General features: G+C 36.0%; 1 protein-coding gene across 1 annotated transcript in view; it reads right to left on the bottom strand.

Moving 5' to 3' along the window:
• Nucleotides 1-13,257, bottom strand: part of LOC106871402 (A disintegrin and metalloproteinase with thrombospondin motifs 16) — a 165,948-nt gene that overhangs the window by 16,332 nt on the left and 136,359 nt on the right. Inside the window, exons 15-22 of the mRNA XM_052967174.2 lie at nucleotides 11,044-11,174; nucleotides 10,140-10,263; nucleotides 8,801-9,057; nucleotides 7,260-7,316; nucleotides 5,687-5,828; nucleotides 3,215-3,344; nucleotides 2,602-2,809; nucleotides 850-1,044 (exon numbers count right to left, since the gene is read on the bottom strand). Of these exons, the coding sequence (XP_052823134.1) occupies nucleotides 850-1,044; nucleotides 2,602-2,809; nucleotides 3,215-3,344; nucleotides 5,687-5,828; nucleotides 7,260-7,316; nucleotides 8,801-9,057; nucleotides 10,140-10,263; nucleotides 11,044-11,174 (1,244 nt within the window). The remainder of the gene's footprint in view (nucleotides 1-849; nucleotides 1,045-2,601; nucleotides 2,810-3,214; nucleotides 3,345-5,686; nucleotides 5,829-7,259; nucleotides 7,317-8,800; nucleotides 9,058-10,139; nucleotides 10,264-11,043; nucleotides 11,175-13,257) is intronic.

The raw sequence follows: 13,257 nt of genomic DNA, 5'->3' as shown, positions 1-13,257 counted from the left end.
GGTTGTGGCCATGCTGGAGCTCCACCTACGCAAGTGGTATTCCTGCAGTTCTTAACTTTTGGTGAAGGAAGGAGTTTGATGTCGCTGTCCTCAGCTACGTTTCTTGCCGTGATGATGGTTCATCATGAATTTCAGATAGTAGATTATCCAGCTGCCTTTTTAATATTTCTGCAGCCACGTCATGTGGATTTCTCGGTTTCTTTAACAAGATATTAAAAAACTTGTATGCGTTTCATATCTAGACATTGTAGCACGTAGTTCTGATTTTCAATAAGGAGGGTGGAACCTTCGGGACTATGTTGTGATAACCAGTTCGGCAATTGGTGTAGCTCCCAATACCAAAATCTGGTGATGAATTAAGGATGAGAGAACTGGGTGTGATGTCCCGCGGCATCTGTTCTAGCTCTTTCTGTTGTGACAAGAAAATCCGTGATGACACTGATGCGAAGCTGCATCGGCTTAACACGGTGGCCTTTGCCCTAAGTGATGTGGAGAGCGAGGAAACTTGCATGCATAGGCGACTATCATTCTCCCCTACAAAAATCTTGCCCAGGACTACGCATACACGTGCAGATATATGGTAAACTTTCTCCGATGGAGGTTCTAATCATATTAAATTATCACTCGAACTCTACTTCCCATGCGTTAAGTACATTTTTACGGAGTATGGCCAACTTCGTTGTTATCAACAGACGCTTTCAACAGTAAATATACATCTGTGTTTGTGTGTATACATTCATATATTGTGAGTTTGTGTATTTTATTTATATAAGTATTCATATATATATACATGATATGGCTGTGATTTTTTGTATGTGTGTTTGTATTCAAGAAAAGAAATTTACTTACTTCACCCCAAGCAGAGGCCACCCATTGGTACTTTTTAGTTTTGGGGCATTTCTTGCGGGTTCTACATGTTCTGGTTGACTGAGGTTTATGGGAGTGTGAACACACAGTCTCAGGCACCACCGTCCACCGTCTGTTCACTTTTTGCATACAATCGACACGTCTTCTTTTGTAGCCTTTACCACATGTAACAGAACACTGAAATCACAGCGAAGAAGATTTGTGACAGAAAAGAAAAGCAAACGAACAAAAACGAAATATCAAGAGCAATAAAACAACAACATATAAAACCACCACCACCACCACCACCACTACCACCACCACCATTATAACCACTACCACTTCTTGTGTAGCTTTTGTCAACTTGCATGTTAAGTTTAACGTTCTGGATCAAAAACCTTATTCTATGTTTTAACACCACATTTTGGAAGGTCCGTTCATTTATCGTATGAAGGATTGAGAGTAGCAAATTAGCAGATTCGTTAGATTGCTGGATAAAGTGCTTCAAGGTATTTGTTCTGGATCTCAGTACTTTGAGTTCAAGCCGCATCGAGTCCAACTTTGCCTTTCATCCAACCAGGGCCGATAAAATAAAATACTTTTTCTGACTTCAAATTCTCCCTAATGTTTCAAATTGTGCCGATGGCCAGGGCTAATCACTCGACCGCGAGATCACAACTGATTATAAATCTGTAATGGGTGGAAGAGGATTGTTATTGTCTGTCACTGCTGTTAAATGATGATGCTGATGCTGCTGATAATGGAAGATGAAAAGAAAAGTCAGCACCGGCACGATTTGAACTTAGAACGTAAAACATAACTATATAGGGGATATAAAAGAGTATATATATATATATATATATATATATATATATATATATATATATATATATATATATACTCTTACTTGTTTCAGTCATTCGGCTGCGGCCATGCTGGAGCACCGCCTTTAGTCGAGCAAATCGACCCCAGGACTTATTCTTTGGAAGCTTAGTCCTTATTGTATCGGTCTCTTTTTGCCGAACCGCTAAATTATGGGGACGTAAGCACACCAGCATCGGTTGTCAAGCAATGTTCGTGGGACAAACACAGACACACACATATATATTTTTTTTCTCCGTGTTTTTTCTCCTTGTCTCCGTATTCTTTCTGTTGAAGAGCGTAGCTCGAAACGTCGAAGACTTTCCGTATTCCCGAGCGTCATACTAATATATACTTTTGTTATTTACACCACCTGTCCTCGTCTGTTGTTATTATTTGTATATTCTCCCATATATATATATATATATATATACACGACGGTCTTCTTTCAGTTTCCGTCTACCAAATCCATTCACAAGGCTTTGGTCGGCCCGAAGCTATAGTAGAAGACACTTGCCCAAAGTGCCACGCAGTGGGACTGAACCCGGAACCATGTGGTTGGTAAGCAATCTACTTACCACACATTTATTGATGATGCTGTAAGAAAAAGAAGCGAGATCAATAATGTATGAAGTCGACTCAATCAGGATCGGGACCAATTAAACTCCAGTATAGAACTGGGATTAGATTTTATCATATCTGAAACAGAAAGGAAAATAAACGTGGTAGTCTTTTTGGCTTTGTAAATGCTGACACACCACAGCTGGTTGGTGGTAACTCAACAGCCTATGATATCTTGTAGTCAATTCAGTACCTATTTAAGTTATTCTTAGCGCAAACGTGAACATATTTAGTAATTAATATAACAATAAACATATGCATTTCATTACTTACTGAAGACCATTTACTAGCACGCCATTTAGCTTTGCAAGGCTGGTTGTTGCAGTTACGCGAACGTACTGGTTTCTTCAGTTTAAGGCACAGTTCCTTCTGGATATGTTTGTCGAAACCCAAAGCTGTTTTCTGTTTACAATAGAGCTTGCGTTTTTGTTTTCCCGTGCCGCATTTCTTGGAACAGAGGGTCCATGCTCCTGCTACCCATCTAGAAGGATTAAATCAGTCAGTGATAAATATTATTATATAACATTATATATACATATAAATATGATGTGTGTGTGTGTGTGTGTATATATATATATATATATATATATATATGCTTTAATAAAAAGCAGCAGAAATATCACAAAAACTGTTGTCCGACGAACGGGAACGTGAAACTGAGTAACAGTTTCTGTGTTATTTCTGTTGCTTTTTAAATAAAGCATATTACTCTATCTCTGGTATTCGAGTACTATTTTTCCACCTTGTTTCTCTGAGACTCTTTTCGCAGCGAAAGATCTCACGTCCAAGTGTACTCGAACGTATCAGGCATGATTTTACACGAATATCTATCTATCTATCTATGTCTGTCTGTTAGTGATATGTGTGTGTGTGTGTATGTACTTACCTGGGTGGACATTCTTTCCTGGGACATTTAAACTTTCGAGGTGCTGGCCTTGGTAAGGAACGACATAAAGTTGAATTTACCACCTCTTTTGTCCACACAGATTTACATTTATTATTTATTATACGTTCACCTAGAACAGTAAGAAATATTAATGCAGGTTATAAATAAATTAAAAACAAGCGAAACCAAACAAAATATGCCCCCACCACTCACACAAAAAAAGCTTTGAAATATACACAAATTTGAATTAGTACATATGTTGTGAAGAAACGTAAATCTAATGCTTAAAACCCCGCTTTTTTTACAGACTGAGAAAATTAATGTTACATAATATTTACATTATGATTTATTTATAAGATTGGTGACTTTGTATACTTAATCTTATCAGTTATTTCTTAGCTATCTAGGTCGTAATGTACGTGTGTGTGTGTGTGTGTGTGTGTGTGTGTGTGTGTGTGTGTGTGTGTGTGTGTGTGTGTGTTTATATATATACGAGTAAAAATTTGTATGCATATATGTACACAAACACAGATATATATGTATATATATGAATATATGCAGGGGTGCACACACATACGCTCATATATATATAAAGAAACCGTTGCTTAATAATTGCCGTTTTTAACCATCAACTTGGAAGCAACATATCTCATATCAATCGAAAGAACCATTGGAATCTACACGTTTTTGCCAAAAACAGAAACAAATCTTTTTAATCCAATAGCTTAAAAAACCCCAGAATTCTGCAACCGACTAATTCTTCAGAGATATTTTGAACCGCTGTTTAGTTGTTGAAAACTTTCTTTTGGAGGAAATTACTGAGCTGCATGAAAAAGTGGTAGCTGGTTATAGAAAAGACTGCGGAGTTAACTGAGTAAGGTTGAATTTAGTTCTTGCATAGTAATTTTTGCTATATATAGTTGGGTGTTGCTATAGAGAAGAATTGGTCTTCTTTGATTGATCACTGCAAGAAGTCGACATTTTATGTTCACGGCGCATTTTATTGATTTTCTGGTTCTGTTGTAATGGATTTGCCAGGATATAAAAAAAATAGATGTACTTGATTTCACTAGCAACAGCCAGATAGTAACCATAAAGTTCTGATACATCTTTAGTTTGGGAAAGAGTTCTGCTTATTTACTTTGCTCCAATCACAAGTTGGAATGCCGTCACATAAAAACCATTTTTGTCACAATGGAATCAGGAAATGGATCGCTATTGTTCAACAAAAGAAGAATAGAGCAGTTTTTATAATAGCTATATTTTTTATTTTCACTCAGTTCATTTGGCGTCCACTTGTCGAATACTATTGAACTTCCAATGTGGTATAAAATATCGAACAACAGTCGAATAGCTAACATCTAGTTATGCAATCTCTGAATTTGCTTTGCGTGGGGCCGCTTCAACAATAGCTCCAAATTGATCGTCATCAATCGCAGAAAGTCGTCTGTGATTTCCCCGATTTTTAGGAATCTCATCTTCAACTGAACATTTTAAGGATCAACGCTGAGCTGTGTGTTCATTAACAGGTCCCTTGGCAAACACTTGATGGGTATTGTGAGTAGTCTCTGCTGCCTGTGTGGCATTTTGAATCGAGTGTTCAAATAAAATGAAATGGTTGATCCAACCGTAGGACTAATATTGAAATAAAACAATTACATCAATGTTGTTATATACATTGTGCACTTTATCGAATAATGATCATCTTGATTATTTCACTAAGATCTTCATATATATATATATATATATATATATGTAAGATCCAGGGATCGAGGTGGATGAAGAAAGTTAGCTTGGAGAAATCCATAGTGAATATTAAAAAAAAAACAACTTTCAGGAACAATAGTGGTTTATTAAGACGGAAGGTTACGGATTTTCTCTCTTTAATCGAAGAACGATGAGCTGATAAAAGTTATATTCCTCGGTAGGCAACCAGGGTTGCCGATTGTACGAAAAAAAATACAAGAATTACGGAATGGAATGTGGGAAATCCGGGCTATATATTTCATAGCAAGTGGAACATCAGGAGTGGAAAAATCTAAGTGAGGTGTATACCGCCGGCTACTATTCAGGCCAAGGATATCTAATCAAGATATAGATATCCTTGGCCCGAAGAGTAGCCGGCCGTATACACCTCATGTGGATTTTACCACTCCTGAGGTTCCACTCCCTGTGAAATATATGCAGCCTGGTTTTCCATACTCCATTCCGTAACTGTGTATATATATATATATATATACATACATACATGCACGCGCGCGCGCACACGCATATTTATATTTGTCTAAGATTAATCATCCAGTATTAAAACATTTCTATCCTTCTTTTGCTGAGCTTCGGAAGCGATGTAGTGATTCTTTGAGATAGAATTTGAAAGATCTCATATAAAATTTAAATAAAAAGAAAGAACAATGTGACATTACAGTTGTTGTTATTGTAACATACCTGTACACTAACCCTAACTTTACTTACCTCCAGTACCGCATTTATTTGAACATTCTTTTTCTACAACATCCATCCATTTATATATCATTGGTGGTAAGTAACCTGTACTCACAGGTTTCAATGCTGAATATGGCACGCCATGATACAAACGAGGAAATGATTTACTGTGCTATAAAAGATAGAAGAGATAGAGTGTATAAGTAAAATCTTATCTTCCTAAGTTGCTGAGTATTATACTTCTGAAACTGACCGCAAAATCTCGATTGGGGATATGACTGGTGCTTATTCTTGTAAACCCATAAATATAAATAGAAGAACAGAAGCTCAAATCTGATGAAACGGGATACATAGTAAATGATTTCTGATTTATGCACAAGGGTAGGGGTTTAGTTGAAACTATAGACCTTAGAACTTTAATGGTATTTAATTCTATTGAATGAAAAAGGTAAAGATATAACTTCAGTAGGGTTTGGACTCAGAACATAAAGAGCTATAAAACATTTTTACCGACGCTCTGACGATTCGGACAATCTACCATCGCTTTTAGCCTTAATGTAATGCTAATAAGTATAATAACTTTTAATAATCCTTACTAGTATGGGCACAAAGATTGAAATTTTGTGGGAAGGGGCAAGTCGATTACACTGATTCCAGTACTTGATTTGTACTTATTTTATCCACCTCGAAAAGACGAAAGGAAAAATCGCCCTCGGCGGAACTTGAACTCAGAATATAAAGACGGTCGAAAAGCCGCTAAGTATTTTGTCCGGCGTGCTTACGATTCTGCCAGCCTTATGATAATTATTTCTGCTATAGGCACAAGGTCTGTCATTTTGTGGGGAGGAGGATAGTCGATTTTATCGACGCCAATGCTCGACATCTCATAATAGCTATTAATAATAGCAGTATTGCGTGAACGAAACTGGGTCCAACTAGAGATTTAACTGCAGTTTGACAACGTAAGGGAAGAAATATAGTAGTTGTTGTTGTTGTACAAGACAAATTCAACTCTGACGGAGCAGAAAATGAAGCACGAAGTAGTCAGAGAAACTACTTAGTGTGGCCCATACCTTTATTGTTCCGGATATTCCGTATCTAGCATCACTCAAGGATCTTACTGCACACATTGACATGCAGTAGTGGAAGGTATACGATGCAATACTGCTGTCTGGACGTGTCTTTTCTCTGCTTATCAATCTATCTATATTCCCCAGCTGCTGACGTTGTTAACAGTCAACTAGAAATCATTACGCAATCAACCAATCTGCTAAAAATCTCCGTCAACTAACACATACCCGTCATAAAAAAAATAACAGAAGCTAGAACAGAAGTATTGGCTAATATAGTTCTAGACGGGATAGTGACATCTGGAAGAGTAATATCCATGTCACTCGTTGCTGATGTTGTTGTTTGGCCACACATACATATAAATACAAACTTCCGCATTTTGACTGAAACAAGCGAAAGATAACACACACACACACACACACACACACACACACACACACACACACACACACACTGTTTGTGAGTAGATGTTAGAGCAAGCATGCATAAGAGTTTGTAATTTGTTTTTAAAGGTGATATAAGTTAAACTTACCGATTTAGGTTTTGAGTAGGAAACAACAACTCCTGGGTTATGTTCGACATAATACAGCTGTTGGACAAAAAGAAGATAAGAAAATAACAGTAAAAGTGTTTCATATACCAGTAGGACGGCAAATTTCTTGAGGAATAATGAAGGCGGCTGTGTGGTAAGAAGTTTGCTTCCCAACAACATAGTTATGAGTTCCGCCCCACTGTGTGGCACCTTGGGAAAGTGTCTTTTACTATTGCCACGGGCCGACCAAAGCCTTGTGAGTGGATTTGTTAGACGGTAACTGAAAGAAGCCCGTAGTATATGTGAACACACACACACACAGACACACATATGTGTGTGTGTGTGTGTATGTCCCATAACTGCTTGACAACCGGTGTTGGTGTGTTTACATCCCAGTAAATTAGCGGTTCGGCAAAATAGAATAAGTATCGGGCTTTAAAGAAAATAAGTCCTGAGGTCCATTTTGTTCGACTAAAAGCCCTTCATGGTAGTGCCCCAGCATGGCCGCAGTCAAATGACTAAAACAAGTAAAAGATAACTAATTGTAATTAGTTACTATATCTATGTTTAAGGTTTTGTTACATATAGTATGTAATGCATGTCGTGGTTAGGCTCATAAAATAGTGTGTTCAGCCCTTGGACCGGGCAGCACGTTGTGTTTTTGTACAACGCACTTCATTTCTGGTTGTTCCCGTCTACCCAGCTGCATGAATATATAGAGGTCGTCGTCGACTTACGACCTATCCGACTTACGACCGATCGACTTTACGACGATTGGTGCACCAGCGCCCGGCAGCAATAATATATAGTCTTGTCGAAATCTAATGGGTTTAATTTACGAATGATGTCAGCTAACAAACGTTTCCCCTAAGTTTGGTTATCGATCGCCGCTGTGGTTATTCCAAGTGTTGGATGAATATCCCGTTGCGGAGACATCGAGACAACCTTGTATTTGTTTCTAAGACGATTGCTTGAAACACCGAAATTTTTGACAAACGCCAGTATAATAGTACAATCCAGAATGCTGTGTGTGACTTTCACTTGAGAATGTACCTTAAGAATGTAAAAATATAAAACAAAGTTATGTATAGGCCTTACAACCAGTCAGACGGAACCAATTGTGGTCATATATATATATATATATATATATATATATATATGACCACAATTGGTTCCGTCTGACTGGTTGTAAGGCCTATACATAACTTTGTTTTATATTTATATATATATATATATATATATATATATATATATATATATATATATATATACTGTGTGCGTGTATGTGTGCATGCGTGCGTGTATATGTAGCTACATAAAATGTATGCATAAGTTTCCTTCATTCCAGTATCTTTAGGGTATAGTGTTTTAGAGGAAATATATCTCAGATGTCCAACCCTGCTTAGGAATGTAGCATAGTTGCTTCGAGTGCTGCAGGCGACACACCAGTCATAATTTGGCCACCGTTGTTATATAGTGCACTAACAGAAAGTCTTACAATGTAAAAGGTTGGCCGTAATTTACGCCAGGTACTTACTAACCTGCACCTTAATGCTTTCCTTCAAAGGACCGTCTATCTTTATAGAATCCATTGTCTTGTAGATATTGTAACCCCGTGTCTTTTTGTAACTGATCGGTTGACCGTTGAGAACGTGTTTTCCTTCTTCGATATTTCCTCGGTAGTTAAATTGGTAAGTTCGAGCAACATTTGCAATGGCTAAAGCATTCTTTGTTACAGACCTTTCCGTGATCGTTACCGAACAGGCTCCCTCTGGAAGCACGATGAGATCCACGATGCCTAGAACGATTTACAAACAGACAGTTTTATACCAACAACAACAACAATGTTAACAAAGATAACAACAGTAACAAAAGCAACGAGCTGGCAGAATCGTTAGGATGCTGGGCAAAATGCTTAACGACGCTTTGTCCGCTTTTACGTTCTGAGTTCAAATTTCGCCGAGGTCATCCTTTCGGATTCTATAAAATAAGTACCAGTTGAATACTGAGGACGATGTAATCGACTAAACCCCTTCCCCCGAAATTGCTGACCTTGTGGCAACATTCGAAAGTAACATAACAACAACAACAACTCCAGTATGTTTCTTTGACAAATATAATAAGTAAATGAATCTAAAATTATCAGTTGTGTATTGAAATTTATCCAGTTGACTGTATTCTTCTCTGAAAGGCAAATTCTATGTTATCGACTCTCGAAGAATACGAACTCTGAACAACCAAATATCCAAAGACATTTTGTCTGTCACTCAACATATTCTGACATTCACAGACCCAGCGATATTTAATAAGGAATTAAATTGGAGGACAAATTAATATGTATTTGAATCTTTTAGTTCAAATCTCATAGAAGTGGATTTTGCCGTTTACCCCCAGTGGATCGACAATAAACTTCTCGAAAGGAAATATTAACCTTTTGTCTATCCAAGATAAACTAAAATACACAATAATTGCAATAATGTGTACATATAAAAGCATAACGGCGCTATCTGTAGTATTTTCTAGAAGTGGCTTGTGTTGAAAGACACAAGGTTTGCTCAGAACGTCGTCTGTGGATCGTGAAAAAACGGTGTTTCGATCTTATTTGGTCTTCTCAGTGACTAACACCCTCGGATATTCTGAGCTTAACTGAAAAATATTTGTTCTGATATAGAAATCAGTAAACAAAACATGTACACATTGATGCATATATTGATTAAATTCTGGTCAGGCAAGAATTTAGCGAAAATATGCACTTGAAACAGCATTAGATTAGAATAACAGTGTATGTAGCCTTTACAATGTACACAAAAATACAGGACAGCGCTAGCTTCTAAGATAAGCTTGTAGGTTAAATACATTATACTGTAAAAGTTTACTTACCGTACATTTTGCCTTGAGCATTGAAAGTTGTACGAGTAAAAGTACAACTAGATCCATCTCCACCACAAACACAACATCTATCTAATCTTGCTGTTGAGTTCAACTGTAAGTCGCATCCAACAGGCTGGAAGAAGAAGATAATAATAATAATAATAATAATATTAATAATAATTATGATAATAAAAGCAAATTTCGTATATTATGATGAAAAATAAAAGCTGATCTAACCCTTACAAATTGCTAAGAAACTACTGAACGAGTTGAAGCCTTATTTCCGTAACATTAAGTAAGACAAATATAGGGAGAATTCACAAAAAAGCAAAAGACGAAGACAGGTGGTGTAGACAAACAGATGTATTAGTTTAATGCTCGGGAAGTGAAAAGTGTTTAACGTTTCGAGCGTACGCTCTTCCACAGAAAGGAATACAGAAAGAAACAAGGAGAGAAAATAAAGAATGTGTCGTGGCTAGAGAATATATTTCTGTATTAAATAGGATGTTGATCTATCGCCGGTAGATTTTATCAGCGTTGGCACTGAAACAAGTACGGGACACTCGCCAATTTTACAGTACTGTGGAATTATGGAGCATTAAATTATACAGTAACTTATAGTATCTATTTAGTGCTAAGTAGATTCAGGCGTTGAATTACTTGTCTTAGCCGCAAACAGTGTAAGCTGTTTGCGGCTAAGATAATTACTTAATAATACAGAACTAGCTAGTATAGATCTCGTAATTTGCCTTCATCCAATTTAAAAAATAGTTCCAAATATGGATTTCTTTCTTGCTTTAGATAATAAAATTCGTGTTCAATATTATAAAAATATAAGAAAAAAAATCAAATATGTCATCCGTCCTTTGATATGCGTAGTGATTGACATTAACAGGATCAAGTTGATACTTACTGTGCATACACCTTTGATACAAACATCATTAGATATTGCATTACACAATGTGCCATCATCAACTGCATACCTCATTCGGTGAGCTTTATTGTCGTTGTTATTGACACAGTAGAGCATACATTGTTTCTTTCCTAAGCAAAATAAAGAGAAAATTTTTAAACAGTGTATAGGGAATAAAATCAAGCGAAAGTGTTCGCATAATCCAAATAACCTTACATACAAATTGTAAATCTACGCAAGTGTACTGGTTATGAGGCTAGTACATTCATAGCAGAGTAAACAAAGGAACAGAGATAATGGTCTTACATTGTATAATCTGTGACAATTGTTTCAATAATCAACGGAAATTTCTTTATCAATCAACATGTAAAAATTCATGCGAAACTATACGATATTACGACAATTTTACTAATCATTTCTTCAAAATATAACGTCGAAAAAAGGTACTAGTTTACAAAGATAACGTCGAAAGAAGGTACTGGTTTACATATCAGAATCGAACCTATTAAATATAATGAACGAAAGAAGGGCATAGAAGGCAAAGTAATAAATTATAAACAGCAATAATGAATTATAAACACGCTCTCAGAAATTCACCCAAGTAGGAAGACTATATAGAAACAGACTGCTTTATTATTTCTCAGCGCTAAGGCAATTGTAAACCGCTGGGGTCACGAATATTCGTAATTCGAGAACTGTCTAATTTATTGTAAATTATATTAAATTTGGAGAGGTAAGAAGTTAAGAATGGAAACAAAAAGGTTCAAAGACACAGTTTACTTCTAAATATTCTCAGAGTGGTGCAATTAATGGAAAGATAAAAATTATAAAGAATAACACGATAAGAATATGACTAAAATACAAACCAAAGTTAAGGAAAATGAGCTAAAATAAAGGTTCACCACATAATTTATGAGATCGATATGAGTAATGCTAGAGAAGTTAGATAATTTACAATTGAACTAAATTTATAGATTGGTTAGTTCCGTAAGAAATTATTTAAGCGGGGATATCCGAGATGTGAAATACATCGTATAGATTCACCAGCGATAATGCTATAGTTGACACGAAGTATAAGGACACTGTTTCAAACATTATTCAATTTAATTAATTAGCTAATCGGAATTTTTATGAGTATTTTATTGAATCAGTGTAAACGGATCAGTAATTCGCTACGTTCATTAATTAAGTTAGATGTACATTCAAGGATTTCTAGTGCCTCTATAGAAGAAAGGTTACAGCTACCAACTTCGGCGTTGAACACAATCAAAAAATCTAAATGATCTAGACAAGAATTAAATACTATATTAGACGCTAGGAAAGCTATTATTGAATTCGAAGGTAATAACTGGATGAGAAAGGACAGACCTAATAATTTCTATATAACCATAGGTTCAAGTGACTCGGTGTTGGTTACTGATCTCGTATGTAAGGACTCTTTGTGATCTCTGAAATCAGAATCTATTACGTATTAAGATATCTCAATACGTATTCTTAGTTAGACAAGTTTTGCAGGAACTGGAAAGCTTTGCTCTATCAGTGTTATTGGTATTTTATTTTAGAACCACACAGCATATATATATATATATATATATATATATATATATATATATATATATAAAACCCTCGAGTATCGCAGGTGTTACGTTCCAAAACCCCCGGCGATAGGTGAAAATCCGCGAAGTAGAAACAGTACTGTACTGTATATTTTTAAAAATTATTTTTATGATATGTATATATTTATTTTATTATAAATGCAGAACACCACCACGGAGGAATCGATGAGAGCTTAAATAATAAATCGCAATATGGCGAGGAACTACTGTATATATATATATATATATATATATATATATATATATATACACGTTTATATAGATGTATACATGTATCTATGTATTAATGCTATTCCGTTCAATCGTTTCGAAGTTGCTGAAGACACATCGAAAGTTTTTACATAACATTTCATCAGTGACATTATCATAATACATTTGCACGCTGATACAAATATGGTAGTCGTCTGGTTAGCGACATCGAAACGACCCTATTGAACTGAATTAATAAAAAAAAAAAATGATACGTATTTCAGCCAAGATACGAAGCGATCGTGCGAACTAAATTCGCAAGTAATTTCTCTTACTCAAAGACGCACACCGTTGGAACCAATATATATGGATTTCGAATTTTGGTGCAGGCCATCAGTTTCGGAGAATG

This window comes from Octopus bimaculoides, chromosome 1 (assembly GCF_046866305.1).
Source record: "Octopus bimaculoides isolate indiv1 chromosome 1, ASM4686630v1, whole genome shotgun sequence".
Classification (NCBI taxonomy): domain Eukaryota; kingdom Metazoa; phylum Mollusca; class Cephalopoda; order Octopoda; family Octopodidae; genus Octopus; species Octopus bimaculoides.
This window is presented reverse-complemented; position numbering and strand designations above follow the sequence as displayed.